The sequence below is a fragment of the Anser brachyrhynchus genome (genome assembly GCF_964034855.1).
Source record: "Anser brachyrhynchus genome assembly, chromosome: Z".
Taxonomy (NCBI): domain Eukaryota; kingdom Metazoa; phylum Chordata; class Aves; order Anseriformes; family Anatidae; genus Anser; species Anser brachyrhynchus.
The window spans coordinates 66,821,816-66,849,101 of NC_137697.1; the positions used below are offsets into that span (position 1 = coordinate 66,821,816).

A 27,286-nucleotide genomic window follows, 5' to 3' on the forward strand; every position below is an offset into this window, starting at 1 on the left:
CTCCTTTGCTGATACTTCTGTCACAATAAATGTTTCTTTATCAGCTGCCAGCAAACTACTCAGCATCATTCAAGATCCCAGAGGAAGGTACTTGTGTTCTGGAACAGAAACTAAGAGAAGCAGAGAGGGCTGAGTACCCTGGAAACGTGGATCTCAGGGTAATTTGGAGTACTTATTGTTTATGTTACAGAAATGTTACAGGAAAACCATGTGATATAATTCTTTGTTAAATATTTAATCTTTACCATGAGTCAGGTGAGTTCTCAGAATACAGAAAAAACAACATTATTTTCATTTTTCTGCTTTAGGAAATTATTGATGTTTCAGAGGTGCCTTGGACAGACATCAGTTTGTGAGCCTCCTCTGAGCCGTGGACTTAGGCCTGTGCAGGTAAGATGGGTACAGGAAGCTGAGAGGAGTAGGATGTAACTGGAATCTTAATGCTAGCTCGTGTACATTTAAACTTACTTCTGGGGAAATTTGCAGCTTACTACTGCAGTAAGCTTATTTGGTGATGGGTAATTAGCATATTAGTAGGAAAGAAAAGGACAAATGCTCACAAAGAAAAGACAGGAATGGCTGAAGGTCTAAGAGTAAATATTTCAGAGAGAGACTGAGAGGCTGTCATTTAAGGGATTTTGGATCAGACAGTAACAGAGCAGGAGGTTTTGCTCTCTTTCCCTGTGGTCGTTAAGAAGTCTTGCTGCCACATTTCACTTTCTCTTTTCTGCTGAGCTGAGGAAAAGATTCAATAAATGATAGAGCAGGACCAGAATGTGGGATTGAAAAAGTTGGGGTTGGGAGAAGGATATTAAATAGGGTCATCCTGACTTGTAAACCATAACTTTAGTCCAATATTCCTCACAAAAGATAAAGAGTGACTTAGCCTAATCGGACATCTTCATGGGAACATGCTTCTTAAGAGCAAGGGGCTCTTCAGTCTAACCTTTCAGTCTAACCATTGAAGACCTTCCAAGATCTCTTTGCTCTAAGAAATGTGTTCAGATTTAATTTAAAATATTTGCCTCTTTTGCTGCTGAGGGCATTTTCTTTCTGCACCACTACAGTCAGAAAAAATGCATTTTCTGTTTTTGTTTCAAGGTTGATCCATATGCTCGTGCTACTACAAGAGACAGGTGTTTAATGCAGAAGGGCTGTGGCAAATTCCTTGGCTAGTAATGTGTAGCGTATCCAGGTACTTGGTAGTAGATTGCCCCTTTGGGCTTAAAAACGAGCCTTTCCCCAGTGTACTGAGGTTGGTTGGTTTTTGATTTTTCTTTTTGTAACTTTGCATTTATTACCATTTGGGAGTACAAAACCAAAAAAAAAAAAAAAGAAAAAAAGAAAACATATCTATCTTAATTAAGCAGCTTTGATGTTTTAAAACAAATGCAAGCAGACAAATGAATGCAGTCTGTAAATCAGGGATTGGAGTGAGTACTCAACAGACATTTAAAAGAGCTGGGGGAGGTTTGACACAGCCCACGACCAAGTATCACTCCGTGTGTTAAACCAAAGAAACATGGCTGAGGGCTGTAAGAAATGAAGTCCTGTTTTATTTCTCACTCTTTGGTCTTAAAAAACTTAATCCACCTATAAATCTTGAGAGAACTGCAATTTATCTTCTCCATCAGACAGCTGTCTATATTTCAAAGTGACCCAACCATTCACTGACCAGTACTGCATGGTACAAAAGCTAGCAGTCAACATTTCAGATAGTGCTTCTCTGCAAAATACAGAATCGCCCTTTTTCTTCTTTTATTGAATATTCAAGAAACTATCCAGTTCCTGGATCTGGAAACGGAGTTAGGTTTTTCCTTACAAGAAATTTTCAGTGGCTTTGGATCTCTCTATTGATTCTGAGAGTCTTACAGAATACTAGAATGGTTTGGGTTGGAAGGGACCTTAAAGATCATCTAATTCCAACCCCTCAGTGGTTATAACACCATTTTTGCTTTCACAATTAAATGCCTTTGTTCATCCCGTTCTGAAGTGGAAATACCCACTGACATGATAATAGAGTGCATGTTAAAGGTAGGTATTGAAGTGGTGTGTATCCACAGTGGTATCAAAAACCACAACTTAAGAAAATTTGAACAGACGTATTTTTGATTCTTCGAGTCGTCAGTTACAGTAATCATAAAAGTTACATGTAACAACAGAACTCTAGGGTTTCTCTTAGCAAAGTGTGGTACTTCATTTCGAAATGTTCCTTTAAAGGAAAAGATAAAGATTCAAAGCTATTTGACTTGAAATAATCGTTACATGGCCTGAGATTAACTGTGGTCTTCTCTTTCCGCAAGAATGAAATGCTGCATATGTGTCCTCATTGAGGGTTAGCATGGAATTACTAACAGGAAATGTGAAAATGGTGTTGGCTATAAGCTATAATAGCTTCTTTTTTCTTCTGTAAGATAGAATTGACTTTAAGCAAAGGTGTTTGCAGAAAGCTGGCATGGACACTTGTTTGTCTGTTCCCTACAATTAACAGGCACTAGTGAGTTAAGGTTACCTGGATACTGCGAATTATCACCTAATGAATATGTGGCTTTACAATCTCCCTGTTCATCCTTTTCAAAATAAAACTGCATCTTGAAATGTCGGTCACAACTGATAGTAAAGCACATGAGTTAATAGGCATATCTGGTTAAAATTAATGAAAGTTCTTCTCCAGAAGGGCAGATAAAGGAGGCTAATGTTTCCACACTGGCCGGGGATGGGCTTTTGTTCATGGGCTCTCGTTACCTGCACAAAATATTCTTTAATCTGTTAAAGAATTAAAGAAATCTAATAGGACGTGTGAGGTTGTGTCAAGTCATATCTGCTGTACCCTGTGCTGACTGTTGGCTTTTCTGAGGCTGAAATCCAAGTGCAGATTTGAGTAGCATCATCTTGCGTGATGCGTAGGGAAAACTCAAGTTCATGGGCTGCAATTCATCAAGTTACTTAGTTGGTTATCCAAAATTGGGCTATATGAATTGCTTACAGTAACCATATATTAAATGCAAAAATTAATAAAAATTCAGAATGGAATGCTTGATAGCAGCAAAAAAACTTCAAGCATCTGTGGTCCCGATTTAGTTGCAGAGTACTTGAATTAGCAAAAGAGAGATTCCACTTTAGAGACTGATTAATGAGCTCGTTGTGAATGTTCCTAATTGATTTTGTGCTCCCTATACAACTGGTGAAAGAACTGACCTTTTACATTGGTGATTGAGAGCAGACACATGCAGGAGACTGAAATCCATTCCCTTTTTCCCATTTCTCTCAAATAGGAGTGCATGAGAGTGATGGGTGTGGGCCTGACCACCTTAGTTCTATGTTTAATTTACACGTATAAAATTAGGCAGTTGTACCTACTCTGTTAGTTTTCCTTTTTTTTTTTTTTTTCGAAGTGAGAATGGATTTCGATATATGTGTTCCTTTTAAACAAGGGAAAGATACTGATTGACAGTTGCTGTCCAGCCCGTCACTTCTCAGGCAAAATGTTGAGATTCAGGTAATAGTAGCAGCATATTGAACTTTTTGTCTTTAGAATTTTCCCTCTTTTTCATTCCCATATAGCCGCAGATGTATTTTTTAGCTCTTGCATTCTGATTGAACATGTTCCATTATGGTGAACGTACTTTGGGAATCAGGTATTCTTAGAAATCTGAAGTGGGAAAAATCCATGTCGAGAAGTGTTGTCATACGTAGGGAATGGCATGGAGGTCCAAGGCTTTCAAGGTCTTTTGGGAAGCAGTTAAACCGATGAAGACAGGTGGTGATTTAAAGCACGGCCTGGCTCTGCCTGTACAGAGGAAGCAAAGATGGTAGGGGAGGAGTGGAATAAATTTGTTTAGATCTATGTCCATATTGTAAATGTTTTCAGATTAATCTTGTCTGGTTATGAACTGAAAGCAGATAGAACAGATAGATGTTTTCTGTAATAATGTGAACCAACTTATCCTAAAAAGCCATGCTGTAGTTATTAAATATTCTGTATAGCAAGATGGTTTCTGTATCTCATAGGGATGTGTCTATTTGCAAGATAAGGATCAAGGCTGGAAATAGACTTTTTGAGCTTGGAAGTTCTACGCACCATTATTTTTGACTTTTGAGTTTAAGGAGTTTTGTTGTTATTATATTCTGTTGTTAATATGTCAGACAGATGAGTCATGCTATATTCTCATCTGTTTTGTAAATTAAGATCTGCGCGGCGTACAGGACTCTAGGAAGGTCTGTCTATCTTACGGATCTCTGCACCTTGGACCTCTTTCTGCATAGGAGAAGTAATACAGAAGTAAAATCAATGCAGCGTCTAAATGCAAGAGTTTCAGATTGTAAAACAACTGGCATATTCCATGGGAAGACCACAAAATATTTTGCAGCGCAGAGAGAGAATATGTAGAGACACTATCCACACCTTTTTAGAAAAGGTCATCTTCAACAGAAGGTGGTGATACCAGCTGCCCCAACATTCATACCAACATTCACTGAAGTACTCTACTTGCTTAACCTAGAGCACTGAATGCTTTTTGTAAGCAAGTACCAATTTGAAATTGTTTGAAATGCAGAAGTTTAAAACCTACCAGAAAGGGGAAAATTACCAGATTCTCACAAAGAAGCCAAATACAAAAGATTTTACCTCTTTATAATGTGTGGTTTTCATAAGGCTGTCAAAAATTATAAGGCATGATATCAGTTCCATTTGCACGGCTTCCCAGGAACAGTGGCTGTATTGCTTATCTTTTAGGAAGTTGAAGATTCTTTGGAAGTACTTCTTCACACCGAGACCTGTGCTTTTTAGGATCCATGCCTGAAAGCTGTTCCTTGCTTTTGGTAGCTCTTCTAGCACGCACGTCTCCAATTCTTCAATTTGATGATGAATTCCATTTTGGAATTTCTCGATATTGCTTGTACTCCAGGTGCCTTCGGGAAGATTTCTGCTGAATAGCTGGAAGGTGTGTTGGAGGAACTCATAGATAACCACTGTGACATTCTTCTTTGTGACCTTCGTAATCAACATGGGAAATCTGAAATCAGTTGTTTCGTTGAGACACTCCTGAGAAAAATATCCACCCATTTTGCGCAGAAAGTTCATGTTCTGGTAGTTTGCTTTGATTCCTTGGAAAAGGCAAACTGTGTGTGAGATTTTGGTATACAAGGCCAAGGCAATGCAAACTTGCAGCAAACTCCTCTGAACCAAGATGGTCATGCTGATGAAGTGGTCAGCATTACTTGCCGTTGTGCAGATCTGTAAGCCTGCAGTTTCTTGGTTGTCTTTTCTGTGTTCACATGCTGCTTTTTCATGACTCTGAATTTATTTCCCCTGTGTGACATGTTGGGTATTACTCATTTTGTAGGAATTGTGTTTCTGTCAACTGTGATTCTGGCCAAAGTTTGCTGTTGCTTTCAGTTGCAAAGGCTTGCTCATTTCTACTGTAACTTCATTTCATTAAAAGAAGAGTAAGTGAATCAATATGGTTAGTCAGTGGACATGGGCAGATCAGCATCTGATAATGACGTTTAATCTTCTTATTCTTACTAGAATTGCTTTATGCTGAGAAATTTTATTTTTATGCTTAAGTTGGAAAACAGCGTGAAAAAAGAATCACAACCCTAGCTAACAGTTATGTGCCCTAAGCAAGATGTAATTTCATTGATTTAAAAACAGATGTCTTTTTCTTGTAGGACAAATTGTTGTGTTTGGGGAGTGGCTTAAATTTTATTAGCAGAAGAACCCTGTTGTTGACACAACAGCATTGACTCACTAGGGCATTTGTTGCTATCACAATGTTGGCAAAAAGAAGTGTGTACAACTCCTAGGACAGATGCCTTTTTCCCCCAGTATCTGTGATCATCTGCAGCTCAGAAGAGCTTTCTTCTACTTTATCACCAGGTGAACGAGCCTAGATTTTGACTAAACCCATAATTGAGTCAAAATTTTTGACACCGTAAACTAAATTTTTGACACCATCAAGTGTTCTTTTAGGTAAAGAAGAGGACTTCCTTATGGTGCAGAGAAGGCAGCTGCTGTTCTGAAGCCTACTCCTGTAAAGATAAGCTCTCAGGGAGACTGAATTTACCTGTGCTGGTAGCAAAATGCCCTGTCTTCAGGACCATGCTAGCCAGAATAACGCTGGAATGGGTTTCCCAGCATCAGGCCAGTGCAGTTCCGTGGGTATTGAGGTTGCGGGCCAGCTGGTAGCAGGACTGCCTGAGGCTGTGCTGACCGAAGTGCCCCAGCAGCCTTGTCCTGCTGTGATGGCAGCTCTGAGACCAACCTACGTAAGCGGAGCACTGCGGGTTGGCAGGAGAGGGCTTGCTTGATGTGTCAACTCCTGATCGTGCACCAGGGAGGTGCCGCGAAGGCAGCGGTCAGCCCACTTAGCTGGCTCCTGTGATTGTAGTATGGGAACTCAGTGTAGATTGAGTGGGAAGACTGTGCTGGGGATTCAGATGAGCAGACGTTACAAGGCATTTAGAGGGTAGATTTTCCTCTCTTGTGGAATCTCTAAGGTTTGCTAAATCTGTATGTGAACTGACCTGATCTGGTTGCTGAAGCGTACAGAGTTCACAAAGCCAGGGGATGTGCCATCATCTAATTCAGCCTGCATAATTGCAGGGATATTTTGAAGAGGATATGGAAAATGTCGAAATTCAAGAATGTTTGATGTGAGCAGCAAAGGAACTCCTGGATGCTCTTGAGATTAGAAAACATTTTGCTAAAATTATCCTATTAATGCTTGGGAGGATCTGTTAGAGTGTGACAGACTGAAAAATTGCTATGGATGAGCAGTTTCTTTAGCAAGCTTCATGATGACTTCATCAGGTATACAGTAGGACCCTACTGACGTGGTAGTGCTCCTGTGGTTATTTTCCTTGTTTTGCTACTGCTGATGGTGATGCTGTACTAATAATTGTGGTGTTGTCATAAATTATTAACAGCGAGAGATCTTCAGAGAAGTTAAGTTTTGAATGAAGTTGTGGGAAGTATGGTTTTGTGATTGAAAGACTGGACACAGAATGAGGAAGGGTATGGCAGATTTAATGCATGAATATACCACAGAATGCCGCAGAAACCCATCGGTGAGACATTCAATTACTTTATCTTTCCATTCTTTTTTTTTTTTTTTTAAGAACGAAAGGATTATTACATTTCTCTAGCTCTTTGCTGTATCTGTACTGTTGAGCACTGACACATACGACTTCTAGTATGCAAGGGATCTAAACTTAATTGGAGGCATTGCCTTTGTTGTATATCTTTACATTTTCTTGAAGTCTGTGCACGTATCAAAATGATTTAAGCTAAACTGTAGTTAGCATGTAGTGTTTTGAAGATCAAAACATCTAACTGAAGTTTATTGTCATAAAAGATTACGGAAGCTTATACTGGAGGAATAACTGTAAGTTCTGAAACAGCATCTGTCACAAAAGACTGCAGGACACAGTGCATTTACTAGTCACTACACAGTCTAAATCAGTAGCAAATATTACTCTGCTTTGACCTTTTTTTTCTGTTGACACAAAGTGAGGGCTAAAAAAAGGCAGTAGAGCATGTCCTTTTCAATTGAAGTTAAAGTGTCGGAGGATTCTGGCTTGATTGACTTGACAGAGCAGAACAAAAGTAAGTAGCAGACTGAAACAGACCTTGATGCATGGCTGGAAGTGTGTATTGAGAGATTAGTTAAGTATGTTGAAGTGCGTCCGTTCAAGGTATCATGTGGGAATAAAACAAGTTGGATCCGGGTCTAGGTACAGCTGGACTAATTGTACTTAGGATGTCTGTACAGTAACTCAGGAGGAACCAGGGCCTGGTCCAAACGCTTTACCAGCAGGAACGCAGTTTTAATGTCTGGCCATGATTTTGGTAGTTCATTTCAGAATTACGTGCCAATTCATTTCACCTTCACATTGGCTCGAGCTTTGTAGAGAAAATCTCAGACCTCCACAAAACTTCAATTTGGCATATATACATGCATAGCTCTCTTGCATTAAGTGGAACAACATTGGCTTAAATCAGAAGCAACACAGAAAAACAGCTTAGTGTTGTGAGGCAGAAATGGATCTGATCCATTGTTAAACGGAGGGTTTTTTTTGTTAATTTGTTTTTGAATTCTGTTTACACACTGGAGTGATTAATCACATCCCCAGTCATCCTTTGTCTTCCTTCCATTGTGACTTCTTAGATGATCCATGACCTATTTGGATGTTGTGAAAAACATTACATTTTCAATGGGAGATTGAGCAATAATTAAAAGTCTTTTAGGTGTTATTGGAGTAACCGAAGAAACTTTCTTTTCTCCCAGAAGAAGAAACAAGGGAAAAACCATTCACAGTCATTTCCAGATGAGTTGATTGTAGGTGGTGAAGGAGTGAGATGTGTTCATTGTGGATGAATGTTTTGGCCTTGGTTAGAGATCACAGTCATGTTGGCTTGGCGCTTCTTATCTAGGCACAAGTGAAGATGATTGCTCTCTGGGGAAGTTACATTGTCTCTACACAATGTTTTGTGCAACTCCCTTTCTTGGAGGACATCTGTTTACCCACATGAAGATTGTCATCTGAATTGAAACTCTCCTTTCCTCAAAAATCAGAGAGGAAGAGAAACACTGCAAACCGTACACTCTGAGACCAGTCTCGTCACACAGACCGTTTCTGAATGTGTTGTTGGCTGTTACTGCCGACATGCAAATACTTTCTCCATGGAAATGAGAAGAATGATTTGAATGAACAAAGCAGGAGCTATGAATCTGTGTTTTTGTTTCAGTGCTCCAGGTTTTCTGAAACTTCACATTACGTTCTTTCTTCTCAAGCACTCATCTGGAGTTTGGTCAAAGGGACTAGAGTCCCTGGAAGAACTGTAGTTTCTCTAACAAGAAAAAATGTTTTTGTTGTTTTAAAAAAAGAAGTTCTTACAAACATACAAAATCTATAGTGGAATTGAAGTGTGAGCAGAGTGTCTGGTGGCTGTACTCACACAAGCTCAGCTGTCCTTCAGCAATGGCTAAAGAACTTTGTTTGGACTGTAGATCCTATTTTGTGTCCTAGGAGCTGAGGATGTGAAAGTTTCATGGATCAGGTGGGAGCTCAAAACAAAATTCAGAAGTTAAATCTGAAGCAACAGATCCAGTGCAAATGTCTAGGAGTCAAGTGAATCAAACTGAGTTCCCAATCTGAATTCACCTAGATGATGCCTGCATTCAAATTGCCGTTTAGTTTTCCTGTATTTTAACTGCATCTTTACAAGGTAGATATATGTAGCTACTACATGCTTTGGGATTTTATCAGGCTTTATCCAGGCTTTGTGTCAAGGTTGTCTGGTGGGAGTGTCATGTCTAATGCTGGGAAAAAAAAGGGGGGGAAATAAGTGGTCAAGGCCAAATAAGTGCAAGCCTGTTTTGAATCCAGATGACACTGTAAGTCCTTAGAGAGAGGCTACATGAATTTCTGGATTATCATTGTTTCATTCAACACTGGCCTGTATGCCTGTGTGTGTGTGTTCCTTGCAGCAGGTTGGACCTGGAGGCATGCAGCTCTGGCAGCCTTGCCTCTGTGGGGCTGCCAGATTCTGCCCACCTAACAAATTAAGGTCATTTTCTCTCAGCTGGTGACCAGCAATTCCAACAGGAAATCCATAGTCTCATCCAAGTGCTTATGAAATACCCAACTCACCCTGTATTTACGTTACTGAAGGCTGTACAAGTGAAGGAACACTTGCAGGGATTGGTCTTCACTGGAGCATCTGCCATGGAGAAGGTAAAGGGGCCACGTATACCCTGCTGGGAAAACAGAGGTGGAATACCTTACAGAGATTGGTTTTCCAAGGGAATTTCCATCTGGCTGCTCTGTCAAATTCTTCATGTTAGATTTCTGTGACTCAACTGTTCTCATCTGCTTGCAATCAGTTGTAATAAACAGTTAGTATAACATTATTATTCATCTGTCTTGGCAGCCAGTAAAATAACATGAGAAAATCATCTCCGCAAGGATGGCAGATACAACATTCCTAATGCTTTCTCACTTGCAATAATCACCACTAGTCTTTAAAGTTGTTCGGTCATGTTAGAATGTTCCTGTAGCAGATGAGCAACCAAGAGGCCAGACAGTTTTCCAGGAGACAGCCTCACTTCTTTTTCCCATTTCTTTCTTTCTGGGAAGACTGCAAACGTTTTGATGTATCTTGTCTCAGATGTGAAAAACCCTCAGATCTGAATCACCAAATCCAATAAATGTGATAAGGAAAGCTCCACCCAGCCAACTTATTTACCCCCAGCTGCAGCGGAAATGTTTCATGCTTCATATGTTTTTAGAGATCTTTGTCAGTCAAATTACTTTTGGGAATAAGCATCTAACAGGGCACAGATGATGTAGAGCTGAGGGTGAAGTTTTACGACACACAGCCAAACTGATCTGATAGTTAGCGTGTACCTAGAGATGTAATCAGGTCTCTCTCTATCTCCTGTTTGGCCTTAGGACTGTTTTACTCCAGGAAATTATTTTGACTGAAAAGTCAATCCTCTTCCCTCTCCCTGAGGAAAAAAATAATGGAAAAAAAAAGCCTTTGTATCTTCAAGAGGCTAAGTAGAGTAGAGCTGGTGCTGGCACATAGGGAAGACTGGAAGAGCATGGCTGTTAGCATGGGAGCAGGACCTACATTGATCAGGTCACCGAGATGGTAAGTTTAGGTTTATTTATTTTAGGTTATTTATTTCCTGTGGTAGGGCCTCTAAGGGAAAATGCTTTGTTTTCTTAGTGTCTGTCCTGTCTGCCATGTATGTAGGAGTGTTTGGGGTCCATCCATTCTCACAACATGTGCTACATCAGAAGTATACAGACCTCCTGTTTGAAATCCCACAATAAGTCCAGTGGCATTCAGTCAATTTGCTGTGTAGTTTTTGTTTTTTTTTCACTGCAGAATGAAGGACTATTGGTAGTTCATGTTTTACTACTTGGGGTTTTGTCAAAGTCCATCTGTGAAAGAGCTACGTGGGTTTCCTAAGTCTTTTATCAGTCTTTGCTTATTAGGAGGTTGTTTGGAGAATACGAGGGGAGATTGCTGCTGGAACTAGTGACTGGGGAGTGTGCTTTTTCACGCAGTGCAGTTAGTAAGTGGTCTAGGCTTTTGGCACCAATGCATGTTTTGAAATTGCTCAGCACACGACAGGCAACCAAGACAGATGACAGATCAATGTTTTGGATGGCATCCGAGCACAGGAATTGTTGATGTGCCAAAACTGTACACCAGTTCACTGTAACACTTGTTTTGAGGGATATAGGAGTGACAGCTCTAAAACCCGTGACAGAGTAAAGAGTAATAGTTGGCCAGGTTTCTGTCTGGACACCTGCATGTTAGACAAGCAGAGGTACTGTGGCAAACGTCCACGACAGGCGTTGACCAAACAGCTACCGCATCACTCCAGAGGCCTTGCTTTCATTGTAATCTTTTCGCTGTCTTAAAGAAGGATCAGGTCCACAAAAATAGTACTCAATAATATAATATGTCTTTGCACAGAACCTGTTGGAAAAGAGTGTGAAGTCCTTTTACAACAACGATTCATTAGAGAACTGTTGCAGCCATTCATGAAGATACTTGTGTGAGCAACAGCTTGAAATACTGATACTCTGTGAGGATTATTGGCTAAGAAGAAGAAAGAAGACCCTTTCTAGAAGGCCTGAAAATAAACCCTTATGACACATATAAGAGTAAATTATGGAAGATAAATGCGTTATACTAGTAACTTAGCAGTCACCTTTTGTGAACCATGATTCAGATCTGGATTAGCTGTCTGGATGCATGGCAGCACTGCTGTTGGGATGAATGGTGAGCGTTGCAAGCAGGACACAGCTCTGGGCACAGAACCTGCAACTATTTCTAACAATGATGTTAGCAAGTTCATGGACAGGTTCATCATTTCTTGGAAAAAATAAAACTGGGCTCAGTGAACGAGATCCCTTGTAGTCCAGTACTCCTGTTGACTAAAACTAATGTAGCCTGGAGACTCTGAGAGTTGCACATCTTCCTAAAGCTCTGGTTTGTTAGGAAGCACCACTGGTGCTTTTGTAGAGATCTACAGTAGAATCTTAGCGTGACGAGGGGAGAATTCAAGCTGATAACAGTATTTTATTGTCAGATTTAAAACACACACCTATTGTGTACTACATATTTAGGAGGGTAAAAGTTTTTTATTTAGAGAATCACCTTGTGCTGCTGTGAATGCAGCAGGTTTTATCTGCCATGCAACATCCCTGTATCAAGTGGGTGAAGCAACTGAAGTTCCTCCTGCAGGTCCCAATCCACGAGGTGGTACCAGGAGAACCCCTGAGATGCACCACTGCTTTTGGCAGCTTTATGTCAGTTTTGATTACCTCTGATGCTATGACACATTAACATAAAAAAGTAGAAATGTTCTGTATGAAAAACTTGTTCAGCAGTAGGACCTTTTTTATACTGTGTTAATTTAAAGATATGGAAAGAGAATTACTTTTATCTAGCAGATAGAGTTGAGAAAGCAGCATACAGGCTTTCTGGTGCAGAAAAGGAGGAGTCTACACATGCTCCTTGGTTGCGGTGCCATTACTTAAAATGTAAAAACAACTCTGATTGTCCTGCATTTTTGAACTCAGACAGGAACGTCTGGGTCTGGAGACCTCTATTTGACATTCAGTTCTTGTCTGCATCTGTGCAGTTAGTGTGGCACCATCTTTCTGTTCATAATCCAGACAGTGGAAGAAGAGGTGAAATGGGATATGATTAAGTCTGTGAAATTTTGACCTTTTTAATTTTTGGCATTTGACGTTTTGACCTTTTTAATACCTGTTTGAGCTCAGAGCAGTCTTCAGTTTAAACTAGTACTGTATGCAGCACTTTTCAAGATTGTTGAAATGTTTTCCTAACAGGAATGCAGTAGGATCTTATTTCAGGCTGAGCTGACCCTGGACAGCACAACAGAGCTACGGTTTGCACTGCAGGTGGGTCATTTGCTTGCATAGCATTTGTGTGGGTCTGAATTTCCCCTGAGGTCTTCTTCAGTAACTCTTTGGAGCAAAATTGCATTTGGAAGACCAATTTTTAAAAGACAATTCCCACTTAGATGGTTCCTTTCTGTTAGTGATGATAGGCAAGAAGGGACAGCTCAGTGCCTATGTTGTTTGAGAGAGATGAGGGGAGAGAGCAGAGTTTGTATTTACCTCTCCTTTCCTTTAGTCACTGCTTCCTCCTCTTTACTGTCAGAAAGATGCCTTTCTTCTTCACCAGCATTTTGGTTCCAGGCAACCAGGACAGCAGTAGGCTGGACTGACCAGTTTGGTCACTGCACCTGGTTAAAAGTCCTTCACTTGTAAGCAGAGCTGTCCACTCCCTGTCTCAGAGGAAAGCAAGGTCTTGCAGGACCTCTGGTTGCAATACGTTTTATGTCTACAACCTTCTGTGTCTTGGTGAGGTTGTGAAGAGAAGTAACTGTGGGTAACCTGCATCAAATCCCTGTGGTACTAAAAGGGGTAAGATTTTCTTCCCATTCTTTCCTATTTTTAAAAAATTAGAATATTTTACTAAGTGGAGGGAAAGTGCTATCCTGGTTTTATGGTTTTTTTGTTTGTTTGTTTCTACCCAACTTATCGCCTTGTGTAGGGCTACCTGTACTTTGTAGAGATGTTATTTCAGTGGCAAAGAGTTTCATTAACTTGCTGAGGGCTTTTGTTGTCCTTCCGTAGCTTATGCATCAGGTTAATTTAAAGTGCTCCACAGGAAGGGTGTTGACAGCAGTGGTTGCCTGGCAAGCAAATAGTAATTATATGATGTACCTATCCTCTCCCAGCATTGGGTAAGAAGGGAGGGGAACTCCCAGCTCTGAGTGCTCAGCGCTGAGCTTTTTCACTCTGGATAGAATTTGGGTGGAAGAATTAATTGAGGTTTTGCATCTTTGTAAAGAGACTTGGGATGGGATATACACATAGGCCTTTGGATATTGAACAGAGGAGATCAATGGTAAGCAGTTTCTAAGGAATTTAGTTTCTTGTAATGAATATCTTTACAAGTAATACATATCCTTGTAAGTTACATCTTTATAAGTAACAACTTGTGATATTTATAATGGAGTCTTGGACAAGATAATTTCCTGAACTAAAATATTTTTCCCTTAATTTTGTTGTGGTTGTCAGCCCCAGATGTGTTTATTAGCAATTGGAGGCCTGATTTCTTCCTTCAATGGGATAATGATAATTCAACTTGGAGGAGATGCATTTTGTTAAGCTGATCCAAAAAAATTTTGGTTCCAGAAAACTGTTCACAGTGTCAGACTCCAAATGTACACACAAATTGGAGAATCCCCTACATAAGTTCAAACATAGAGACCTTTACTCTGTGTGCCCCAAGGTGAATGAGTAACTGCTGTGTCCTCTGTTAGTCACAGGTCGATGGAGAGAGGTGCTGTGTTGGAAGGAGGCACAGGTAACGGAGGGAAGATACTGTGCCTTGGAACCTTGTAGGCAGCCTTTTGCATTTTCTCTCATCTCCAAGGTTTCCCCCTTTATACCATTTGTCTTTATGATCCTCAGAACTCTGTATTTTCAGACAATGATTTAGAGGATGCCTTAAGTCCCCTCAGTACAAAATCCTGCTATTTCTTTGAAAAGCGGTACAGTTTCCAGGGCTAATGAACAAGACAGTGAAAGAGAGGTGGCTATAAACCAATTAAACGAAGGAGTGAAGTACACACAGGAGACAAAGGTGAACCCATGAAGTAAATCAAATTCATTCTCTAATCTTTGATCTGTCCCAGAAGACCTTATGAGTTGTGTCCGTACTTTTCCCAAAAACTTGAGATGGCATATTCTCTCACTTCTACTGTTTCCTGCTCTGCTTGCAGGTTGAAAATGCTGCTTAATAACTATGACCCATGCTGATTCTAGTTTAAAAACGTTGAGACTTTAAACAAAGTGCAATATCCTAGCAGGTCAGAGGCAAAACTTCCTGAGGGATAAGAAGATGACAACTTTGTACTACCTCTTCTAGCATCTTAAGAGTCCAGACTTATTTCATTTCCAGTGTGAATCCATTAGATCGAAAGGACTCCATTGTCCAGTGGAAATTGTTTTTTCTTTAAGCAGATTCAAACTGAGTTAAGTAGAGGTGCCAAAGTTCTGCTTCAAGAATGCGTCTGGAGTCTACCTTATGAACAGATGGCAGCCCTCTGAATGAGGCGACTGTGGTTTTGTGCTTTGGTCTGCTGTTGGCCTGCAGTGTTACCTTGGGCAGATGACTACTCGCATGGTTCTTGCTTTCATCTGTTGCTCTCTAAATGCTTGAGGAAATACACTTTACACAAGGGGCAGTGGGATTGGTTTTGATAAGAAGTTTGTGGTTACATCTTACAGCAGAGCTTACCTTAAACAAATAACTGATTACTACTTGTTAATTGATGTTCTTTGAGACAGAGGGTTTGAGATGCCGTGTTAAATGACGTGTGTACAAAAGTCTGTGTTTATGCATTGATGGCAACGTAACAGTCCTTGGAGCAGGATTGATCAGTGTGCATTCATGAGTATCCAAATGAGAGATGGTTGCAGGTGCAGTTACTACAGGTGGACTGTTAGAGGCCATTTGAAAACCAGGTCTTATATTAATGTAGCTTTTATAATATAATTTCTTCTTGGTTTATTGTACTGATTATAGACATCAAACATAACTTGACTACATTAATAGCTTTACTAAAATTATAGAAAGGAAAATACGTCTTGGATCATACAATTCATTCTACTTGCAGGTGTGGGCTTCTTCTCCCCATGCCTTTTCTAGTGCTCTGTGCTTGCAGTTTACTGGTTTCTGCAGTGTCAGTAAATGCAGCTGATTGCAGGTGCAGTGTGCTTCCGTGGGGTATGTAGGGGACAAGAGGATCCTAAAATGTAATGTGGTGTGTGGAATAGTGATAGCATTCCACTCTAAGCCCTGAACAAAATCTTGATTTGACACTACCTTTAAGAGACCTTGTCTTGGAATGTAAGAAAAATGCTTAGGCTGGAAAGACTTCTGCTGATGCATCTTCTCCCTAGTGAGAAGAACTAATAGAGTGAGCTGCTAAAAAATATGGTTGATCTCCACAGTGAACAGCACAGGTGAAACAATTTGATTTCCTTTGTGTCCTGATACCAAAGGAATTTGCAAAAATAAATCTTTACGTACAAAATCCTTGGGAATTCTGCATTCCTCCCTGACTACAAATCTAGGCAGCTCCCCTCTCTTTTTGAGGGATTTAGAAGAAGCACGACTTTGCTTCTCCTTTTACCACTAGACAGCCCTGAGTCCTGCTGTGCAGTGCTTTATAAAATGCATTCACCCAAACACAAGTGCCAGCACATTTTTTAGAGGCAGAATTGCAAATATTATTATTAATGATCCAGCTGTGTCTGGTAAAACTAGAGCATGAACAGGGAGACACTTGTGTAAGCTGGTCCTTCCACTCAGACACTTAGGTTTGCTGCAGAGCCAGTTTCCAAAATTCTCAAGGCTACCTTCCATTGATGCAGGCAGCAAAATGCAGATGCAATGATGGATGAGAGTACGTGGAAAAGAGGGTGTCAATGAGGCACCAGAGCTATCTTCTTCCTCATTTTGTAAACTGACTGGCTGTAAAACTAACCTTATCATATACATAAAGGCCTGTGGAAGGAGTGGTACCAGTCACCACCAATACAACTTCTGTTTTTCTGAGTCAGGCATAATGCCATTCTCTTCTAGGATTAAAAGGCAATCTTAGCTTGAGGTCTTCTAAGAGAGAGTAAGGTAAGTACAATGGGTTCATTTATGTTATAGTAGAAGACTTCAGACAGTAACAGGGAGTGCTTATGATACATTGGATAAAGGATTTAGCCCTGGGAGTCTGAATTCAACTGGTTGCAGCCTTTTAATTTCATGCTCTAGTCCTCATGGAAACATGTTCAATGTAGTTAAAATCAGGTGTCTGGAAGTAAACTGAATTTATAAGGGCATTGGTGGAGGCCATGTGAATTTAACAGTCAGTTCTGTCAGGTAGGTAAGATCAAAAATAGCTACCTGCGAGCAAGCAAGGACGAACAAGAGAGAGATATTAGTTTCTGACACTGTCCTCTGGGGAGGGCAAATTGTTCAGTAGATTTCTAAAAATGTTGCTTAATAATTGCTACTGAGTTCTCACCAGCATGTTCACTCAGTGAAATTTCAGGTGTTGCACACTTCTGCAGGTAAAGTTACTTCAGTGAATGCCAGAAGGGTATTTTCTCTGTAACATTAGTGGCTAACCTGTTTGAATTTCCATACTCTTTTGTTTTATTTTATTTCTCTCTGTGTATCAAACCAGGGGGATTGCCATCTGTTGAACAGCAATAAGTCTGGAAAGAGTGACTTTAAAGTTTCAGTGTGGTATGTGTGAGGATACCACTGCCTGTGTTAAAGCCTTAAGCCCCCCAGTGGGATTTGAAAATGTAAGAGATTTTTTTTAATTGTCCTCTACATTTTAAGTCATATGTATGTGTGGTGACTTCACACCAGTAGGCAGTTCAGCAGCACCACACTGTGCTCTCACTTGTCCTCTTCAGAAGAACTGAGGGAGAAAATATGATAAAAACAGCTTGTGGGTTGACATGAGGACAGGGAGATCATTTACCAATTACTGTCACAAGCAAAACAGACACAGTGTAGGGAGATTAATATAATACATTGCCTATCACTAGCAGACTAGAGCAGTGAGAAACTAAAAGCAAACTACAAACACCTTGCCCCCATCCACCCTCTTCTACCTCCTCCCCCCAAGTGTCAACAGGCAGCAGAGAATGGGGCTGCAGTCAGTCCCTGACGTTTCGTCTCCGCCGCTCCTTCCCGGTCCCTCTCTGCCCCTGCTCCACGTGGGGTCCCTCCCACGGGATGCCGTCCTTCCCGAACTGAGCCTGGGGGGGCTGCCCACAGGCAGCAGCTCTTCAAGAACTGCTCCCACATGGCTCCGTACCACGGGGTCCATCCATCCCCCAGGAGCAAACTGCTCCAGCACGGGTCCCCCACGGGCGGCAGCTCCCCCCAGACCCCCTGCTCCTGCGTGGGCTCCTCTCCACGGGCTGCAGCTCCGGCCCGGGGCCTGCTCCTGCGGGGGCTCTCCATGGGCCGCAGCCTCCTCCAGGCCACATCCACCTGCTCCACCGGGGGCTCCTCCACGGGCTGCAGCGTGGAGATCTGCTCCGTGTGGGACCCATGGGCTGCAGGGGGACAGCCTGCTCCACCAGGGGCCTCTCCACAGGCCGCAGGGGAACTGCTGCTGCGTGCCTGGAGCACCTCCTGCCCTCCTGCTGCACTGCCCTTGGGGGCTGCAGGGCTGGCTCTCACCCCTCTCTCCCAGCTGCTGTTGCCCAGCACTTCCTTCCCTTCCTTAACTCTGCTCTCCCAGAGGCACAAACGACATCCATCACTTGTTGGCTTGGCTCTGGCCAGCACTGGGTCCCTTTTGGAGCAGCTGGAGCTGGCTCTGATATGGGGCAGCTGCTGGGCTGTGCTCACAGAGGCCACAACTGCAGCCTCTGGTACCAAAACCTTGCCATGTAAACCCAATACCCAATCTTTTGTCTCGTGGTCTGTTGTAGCAGTATCATCAGTTTTGGGAAGCACTTCTATACTGCTTGTATTAAAAATCAGTAAAGAAATATTACTCATTCATTTTCATAAAGACCTAATACAGTATTTACATAATATTTATTTTGTAAAAATGCATTGCATCAGAGAATCACACAATGTGTAGATACATTAATGTGACCTTGTCTTATATGTATGCATCTTCGCCCAACTTTCTTCTTAACTCAAGCACAAAAGAGCATGCCCATAATCTATGTGCTAGAGACGAGCACATGAAGGGATGTTAAAGATGAGATCTGCAGCTTCCAGCTTAAAGACTTGCATATCTGAGCTGATTGCCCTAGGGTACCTTTATTGTCAGGGGAGGCTGGTGATCACTTTTAAGTCTGATGTATCTGATGGAATTTGGATGTCTAGGATGAGATGAGTCATGTTGTAGAAATGAGTTTTACTCCATTAACTATAATGGAAGTCTAGGCAAGAACCAACTTGTCGAAGTCTATGCCAGAAATACCTCCATTTGGACATCTGAATTCCATCCCGAATTCCATTCCATCTTACTGCTGCCCTGCACTCCTCCCAGGAGGAACGAATTCACTGGCTTTATGCACTTGGTTATGGCAGTGACCCACACGTGATCTGAAAGCTGAAACTTCTGCCATGTTGTCAGTCACAGTGGTGGCAGCTTTCCCCTACCAGACTACTCCATGTATCCATGCTAGTGTCACCGATGTTCTTGGACAGGACATCGATCAGCTGGACCAACCATGCAGGAGGGCCATAAGAGCTCCCCAGCCCAAGCACTCTGATGAGCATGGTGCAGCTGCACCACATGTCCTGGTACCAACCAGGACGTGCAGCAAGGAAGCATCGGTGCTAAGCTGGGCATAGCTGATCAGGATGTGCTTGTCTGCCCTGGAGGAGATGTGTTGTCCCAGTAAGTCGTACAGTCCAAACTTACTCAGTCCTAAGCCCTGTCAGAGTTTAGCCTGGTTTAGGCAATGTCAGTTGAGGGGCATAGGTGTTCACTCCCTACAACCCCATCAGCTGTGATAGGTAGCTGGGAGTTGCTCGAATTGCTCATCAGGATTTTTTTTTCATGCGCTTATTTAATGTGTGATTGTTTATTATGCCATATAATCTGGTGTTCAGTCCAGAAGGGTGGAATTGGTGAGTTATTATTTGTAATTATTAGATTTCTAAGGCAAGGCCATTAGTTGCCCTTAATATAGGCTTGTGCTCAGTAATGCAGTGAATTAAGCTGATAGATAGTATATTATCGTGTTGTTCATGTCACCCCGCCACTTGTAAATTCCAGGGTTTAATTATGTCCTGATCACCATTCATATTGCTGCAGTAATACTGTGAGGCGTTAGTATGAAATTCAACACAGTTTATGCTGTTCTTAATGATAGAAGCTAAGTGTCTCTTTAGACAGGTTAGTCCTGTTTTATTAGTTAAACTAAAGGAAGGAATGTACGATGGTCCAGTATATTTTACCTGATGTAAAAGCTGTTTTTCAAGCGTTTTTAGGACTCAAGTTCACAAGATTTAAAGTAGCGAATTGCAATGCTGGCAGGTGTTTGTTTCCAATCTGTAAACACGAGTGAAGGCATGTGGGTATGATAGCAAGGTATGACTGATAATCTGCAAAAACTGGTGTAGAGACTGGATTTGAAATCCGAATCACAGAACTTAAATGGAAACATGTTTACCTACAAAAAGGTTGCTGCTTTACTTTAGGAAAGGTGTTAATTTGATTGTGGGGTAAATTTATGCATTTCTAGGACAGTTTTGTGCTATTCCGTGCTCCTTATTACACCTGTCTTGGCAAGGCACGCCTCAGTTCTTATGCTCTGCTTAGAACAAGTATAGCTTAAGTGAAAATGTGTTTTTACTGCAGGTTTATTCCTGAAGATCTTCTGTGCGCGTGCCGGTGTTTCAGCTCAAAGCAGAGAGTAGGTAACAGCGGGGGTTGTTTCAGTTTTTGGAGATGCTGAGGCCTGAAAGAAGGAATTGAGACGTAGTATTCCCCACAGAGGTCCCCTTTTCTCAGCCATCCCAGTACCTGTGCACACAGACACAACTCTTGGCTGAGCCATTGAGTCCCCAGGACCTCTTCCAGCTGAGGCTGCTTGCTGGTCCTTGGGTACCCACATGGACCTGTCTGCCTGGAGGTGCTCCAGAAACAGAAACATGACCAAGTCCGAAGAGACAAGAAGTATAGCTCTTGATGTAATGTTTCCTGCTTTTTTTTCAGTGGAACTGTTCCTTAACATCTGCCTGATACTGGAATAAATGGTAATAAACAATTAATCCTACAGTCCCAAAGACAAAGTGATACAAGAAAAAAGTGTATAGGGTTACCCCTTATCTTCTAGTAACTGTATGCTGAAATCTCTTTTGTGCGAGGAGCTGTCGGGTATGGAGTATGCTGTTTCACACTCTGGATACAGGATCTCTGCCGCACTGATGAAATGTGCTGTCAATAAGCAAGAGTTTTGTGTGTCTGGCCTACCACGGGTGACACCTCTTCTGTGGGGTTCTGGGGGGTATTATTTCATTTGGCTTAAAGTGTGTTGGGCAGGTATTGTGCCTCTGTGGTGGCGTCTCTTCAAGCTTTAATGAAAATCTACAGAGTATAAAAGGAACCTGTTACATCTCTGTAGCTCAGTGCAGCTGCGTGTTACATCTGTATCTCTCTGTAGATGTTACCTGCTTCACTAAATTATGTTGGACTTTTCATATTACAGTTTGCTTGGGGTCTTCGCAATCTGAGAAGCACTCTTGCATGTTTATTGCATTCTCAAAGTTTATCAATATATTCATAATAGGGTAATTCTTAGGCCTTTAGAGAGGTCTGGATGGACATCTGAGTTACCTGTCATCTTGTGTTTAAATTTACCAGCATGATCGTTGTACTGCTATAAGCTTGATTTTAATTCCTATGTGCAATCAAATGATCAAAAATGTAGCTGAATTTGAATGTATGTTTGTATTGCAAGTTAACTTCTTTTTTAATTTTCAGAACATCTCAGTTCTGCCTGTTGTTTTCACTAGTTCTCTTTCTTTCAGTAAGCAGTGGAAAATACAGTACTGTTGTTTGTATTTGTTCTAAAAAAAGAAAAAAAAAGAATTTGGAGCTGAAAGAAACTGAAAAGTGGTGATGCTTACCAGAGTTTGGAAAATCCTATTTTCCCAGTGGTAGTAGATATTCCATCTTAATTGTAACTAATATAGTCGGTACTTGAAGATTTTCTCCTTTTATTTATCATGTTCCTTTATAGTGATCATGTTCACTAAATTTATTTATTATTTGCACCACATTTTTCACATTACCTTCAGTGGGTATGTTAAAGAACAAATCTCAGAGTGGTGGTTTTTGTCCTGAATTCCCAGGAGTGCCACGTCAGTCTGGCTCTGACATAAACGGAGCTAATCTTCCTTTATTTTAGAACAAGCAAGTGAAGGATTGGGTGATAAGTTTTGGTCTTACAGGCTGTATAATTTGTGATAGGTTGTCCTGTTCTTAAAACAGGAAGTGTGCAAGAAGAATACTTCCCTAATTGTATGTACTCCCACACATGTGCAATAATTTAATAATTGAACCTGCCTGAACATGATGATATCACAAGCAGCAATTGTGGGTGGTTTACACTTTTTTTCGTATATTTGCCTAGTTATTTTCTTTAGTTGAACCCTGGGCTAGAAACTCAGAGATAAAACAGGGTGTAGCCAGCAGCGTTAGCTTTGGTGCCTCCTGTCAGCCTTCTAAATTGCTGTTTAGCTGGCATTTGAGCCAATGCGTGTTGCAGTGCTGAACATGAATGCCGGAAGCACTTGGGAGAAGGGGAGAAGAAGAAAAAAAAAGCACAAGGAAACTTGGGCTTCTGTCCCAGCTGTGGTAGGACAGGGGTTCAGTCTTCTCTGTTAATCACCTGGATGGCATACTTCTCAGAGAGTAGATGTGCTATTATTTGGGATTACTCTTGGGATCTGCGGTGATTGCTGCCTCAAAAATGATGATGGCTTCTTCCTACCTGATGGCAGATACTGCGTGCGATACAGCTGGGTTTAATCAAATGATTTGGGATTGGATCAAAACCATAATATATGGGATGTGTGGATGGCAGAAGATGTGATTGAAATGGGATAAAGAATAGCAATTGCAAGGTAGCAATCCTGTTTCCTAACCGTTTATTTATGTAGCAACCAGAATGATGACAGCATCCTAAAGGGCAGTTGGACTAAGCTTGTCCTGGCTTGCTGCCAGTTTAGAAATAAATTACTGGTGCTAACCTGCCTGTGACCATAAGCAGCGTTCCCAGAAATGCTAAAGACTCTGCAAAATTCTAACCGATAAATTAAAATGTTAAATATAATAAAGACACAGTAGAATTGCTAACTATTATAGTGAAAAAAAAAACCTTCATTGTGAAAAAATCTCCGTAGTGGAAAAAGAAAAAGGCACCATTTTCTGGATGTTGCAGGATGTGTGGGTCTGACAGGAAGTAAGAGGGAGAGGAAAAGGGGTGCAGAACCTGGGCATGGACACATTCAGCAGTGTAACAGGTACTCTTGTTCATATTGTGGTGTGATGCAGGTCCTGTTAACTAGGCCGTGGTCTAGATGAACAGATGAAAAGCGTGTTTCTGATTCAAGTGCTTCCCACCTGGAAGACTTTACTAAAGTGAGGAGTGGGCTTGGGTAGGGTAGAAACCTCAGTTGCTAATCACCTTTTAACATCAAGCAATGAATGATCTTTTTAGGAGGATGTTCTCTAGTAGATGTTCTTTAGTTAAATACAATTAACTTGAATGTACAACTTAAGTTTTATGTATGGTTCTCCAAATTATCTGCAAAAATTTTATCTTGCAGCCTTCCTGGGATGTTGGCAGTGAGTATTTCTAAATCAGTTTTTCAGCTGCAGAATATCAGTGGATAAACAAGTGCCGTGTATTCAGATTCCCAAATTGTATGGGAGCTGCTAAAAGAATGAAGATAGAAGACGCAATGTCAGAGCATCTGTACAGGTCGTGAGTGCATGGCTTTGTACCATGTATTTTGGTGGCTTTCCTGCTCTAAACTCACAAAGCCCGTTTTCTCTCTTCAGAGGTCTTCTGAGTTGTTTAGTATAATTACTCTGCACCAGCCTCTGACATCTTAAGGGTTATACAAGTGTGTGAGTCTTATGAAATCTTATTTTGAGAGAATTAGACTATTCAGGTGTGCAGGTTGTGTCTGTATGTTTTCGATGATTTGTTAGAGGTGATGTGAACTCCTCTGCTGCTACAACCACTGTAACTATCCATTGGTTTGGATGTGTGTTTGATAGTACAACCTCTCCTGTGATATAGGATCCCCAGCATCTACCATCCCTTAGGGAAAAGTGCCAGGACTTAAATACCTTGTAGCAGTTCTCTCTGAACTCTCCTGTCTGGCAGAGAGCTCTGCTTTATGAGATTTGAGGTCATGGCATGAGGTATGACAGAAAACCACCTTAAAGTTTTGTGGGTTTATTATGAAACTGACCACAGAACCTCCCTACTAAAATTTTGGAGTTATATCAGCAAATAAATATCTGTAATGGTGTTGCTGTGACTGGGTCGCAAGACAGATGGAGACCTTGCTTCTGAATCACCGTATGTACTACATGCAAGCCTACAAGTAGAAATGGGAAGCTATGATGTTTTCTTTTTTCTTGGTCAGATTTTGTGTGGGAGGTACTGAAATTATGGTGTGCGAAACACGCTGCATAAACTAGTTCTGTAGGAGGAAGCTCAGCCACCTTGACACCTCCCACTTTAAAGCTGTGCCAGCTTTACAGACAATTTTTAATTAAATCAGCAATCGGTTCCTAGTTAGAGGTGAATTGAGCTGTGCCAGGCAGAGAAAGACTGTAGCTCAGACTGGAGTCCTTCAAATGTTGCCCTTCGATGACCGTCAGCTGTGCTTTCGCTGTTAGCTGTCTGCTGCGGCCACACAGACCCCAACGAGTAATCAGTTATTCTGCTTCAGAGTAAACTGCTTGTTATCATGGTCGGGAAAGGACCCATCTTAACCATCCCTCACTGATCATTTTTACATGTTGTGTAAGTAATGATTTTTGTTCCCTTCTTTCTGTAGCATTGAGTATTTACTGGCAACAGCTGTGGGCACCTTGGTTCGAGAAGCCAGATGCTTATTTTGCAGGGAAGGAAGTTTTCCTCTTTTTGTACCTGTTGAGAGACTGGTCCTGTGGGTCTCACAGTAAAGTTGTTTGTACATGGCTGGAAGCAGCGTACTACAGCGTACAAAACTGTTTAGGGAAACATGAAAACCAGTCTGAGAGCTAGTGCCGGATGATGGTTGATCTGACCACAAAACCAGACTGTAAAGAATAATTAAATGCTGTGCTTCTGCATATAAACTGCTTACCATGGGGGCTAATTAAGAAACCACTGAAACTCTCCTTCCAGATCAGCTAGTGAGTATAAGTTTTGTTTGCCATGTTAAGTGGCTTCTGGAGCACAATATGGGTTGAGCAGCATGTAGTGGCAGAGAAAAGGCTTTGAAATCTTCAGTAGTTTAGTTTGCTGGAGAGATAAAGCCGTACCATAAACTAGAAGCTTCTTGGGAGTGTAGGGGGAAGAGGGCTGTTCCTTAGCTGTCTGCTACAACTTAATGCTAGTGCATGGCTCCTCTGGTGTTAGTGCTTTATCTTCCTGTCTGGTGATTCTTGCAGAGGTATGCAGTTAGTATGGTCCTGGCTACTTAGGCTTTGATAAACTGCACTGAAGGACGTTTTCAGCTCACATTTTCTCTGTTGCAATGAACAATCCTTGTTACAGCAACAGCTGTGTCATCGTGAATTGGAGAGGAGTCAGGCTGTCCTCAGAGGAGGTAGTTATTATATTCAGTTTTCTTTCCAATAGTAAGTGTTCGATAGATCATGTCTCTGACTTCATTTACTCACATTATCTCTCTGGTCTCCCAGATGGCAAAGAAAGCACTGTTTTTGTTTGTTTTTAAACAAGTGAATCCTGCAAATTACAGGCTGCTGATTTAGAGCACTGGAGTGTGGATGACTACCTCATCCCAGGTATTCTGTTTCTAGTCTGGTTTATGGGGATGCGTATATTTAGCTGATTCTGTGTTTTTCCCTCAGTGCATAATAGTAGGTCATTTTGACCAAATGATAAGGTTGAACACGGTAAAATTGCAGGGTGGTGATCAGAACAGTCCTCTGCAGAAAAAATTTCTTCAGCCTTCAAGTCAGTTTAGTCCTGCAAGTTAAGACCAAGAAACAAATGAACACTGTGGATGATGCATTTTTCTGAATTTCGAAAGCACGGATCACACAACCAGACATCTGTGACCCTACTTCCGACTGCAAAGGCCATGCCTTGTGATTACATGCTTTTGTAGCGCAGTAGGACTTGCCATGTTGCAAAGTACTGGACCACCAGACCTTTGGCTTACAAAATCGTCTCTCTTAGATCTGTGAAATCTTTTGTATTCTTCAAAAGACACAAGTAGGAATGCCTTGACACTAAGTCTCTTTGGTCTGAGTTTGAAAATGTCCATAATTAACTGTAGTTGCTGCCACTTTCACTACCCCACTATACATTGGGTACTTTGATCCAAACCATGGGAAACAAAGATTTCTGATCTTTCTTACTTAGCTCTTCTGATAGTTATGCAGAGCTGTGCATTAAAGTCAGTGGATTGGTCCCTACAGCTGCTGAATGTGCACTTCAGGACAGGATTTTAGACTTCTGGCATAAATAATTTAAATATTTACAATTAAGGTATCATTTTTATATTTCTCTGTTTGTGAAGAACTGTGTAGTTTGCCTGGGCTCACGCTGCTTTATAAAGACAAATAAATACCCCCTGCCCATGGTTAACAGTGAAGCTACTTTTGCTGTCTTCTTACTGCAGTTCTTAGTGCCCATAGCAGCCCCACTCAGTTTTGGGTTCATGGAGGTCCAGCTGAGGGGCTGCATGGGGTCAGGCTTCACCTCAGTCACTAACTCCCACATGATTTTAGGCAAATTTTGTCTCAGCATCATGGAGTTAAGGGTAATTGTTTTTAATGCAAGATCGCTATGCTGTCTTGAGAGTTATCAGTGTCTTTAATAAAGTGTGCAGCACACTGGCTGATGCTGCTGGCAGATGTGTGCTGTGGAAGACATCTCTGAAATCCTGAGCTGCTCTGGACTGCTGCTGAGGCTCTCTGTCAGCAACCTGCCTCTCCCCTGTCCACCTTGAGCCAGTCAACTTGAACTTCGCTGGAAGAAGCCAGGCTAAGGCTAACGAGTCTGAATGGATGTCAAACAGATGCTGCATCTGTTTTTCAGCATGTAAGGTTACGGGAAGCCCTGTTTTGTCAGCAGAGCCTTAGTTATTTGTGTTGGCCGGTGTAGTGTACATAACATGACTTTGCATTTGTATCTCTGTTTCTCTGCATGAAAATGAGTGGTTTCAATTGAAATGACACTGTGAGATGGAATGTATGATTTAGACTTTTTTTCTTGACAACATATGTGGTTTCCTGAAACTAAGTCTTGGACCAAAAATAACGAGCTTGGCCAGTGGAGGCAGAGTAGGGAGCTTGAAGTCCCAGGGGATAAACTGCTGAATTCTAGCAGATAAGCTGCTGTCTCGCCGCGTACAGAAGGACCTCTGCTTAGCCTGTACACAAAGGAGAAGAGTGAGGCCATGAGTTCA

General features: G+C 41.5%; 2 protein-coding genes across 9 annotated transcripts in view; one reads left to right on the forward strand and one right to left on the reverse strand.

Moving 5' to 3' along the window:
- Positions 1–27,286, forward strand: part of MOB3B (MOB kinase activator 3B) — a 91,377-nt gene that overhangs the window by 2,283 nt on the left and 61,808 nt on the right. For 4 of the 8 annotated variants that reach the window (XM_080572940.1, XM_080572947.1, XM_080572941.1 and 1 more), the window contains exons 2-3: positions 45–158; positions 309–390. The gene's annotated coding sequence lies outside the window, so the exon portion shown is untranslated. Of the gene's footprint in view, positions 1–44; positions 159–308; positions 391–10,458; positions 10,661–11,497; positions 11,807–12,882; positions 12,955–27,286 lie in introns of all 8 variants that reach the window. The other 4 variants (XM_080572942.1, XM_080572943.1, XM_080572944.1 and 1 more) reach the window with 3 other exon arrangements.
- On the reverse strand, positions 404–10,443 carry LOC308185163 (interferon beta-like). Its single transcript, XM_080572949.1, has one exon. It carries the CDS (start codon positions 5,195–5,197, stop codon positions 4,586–4,588), a length of 612 nt encoding a protein of 203 aa, XP_080429075.1. The 5' UTR covers positions 5,198–10,443; the 3' UTR covers positions 404–4,585.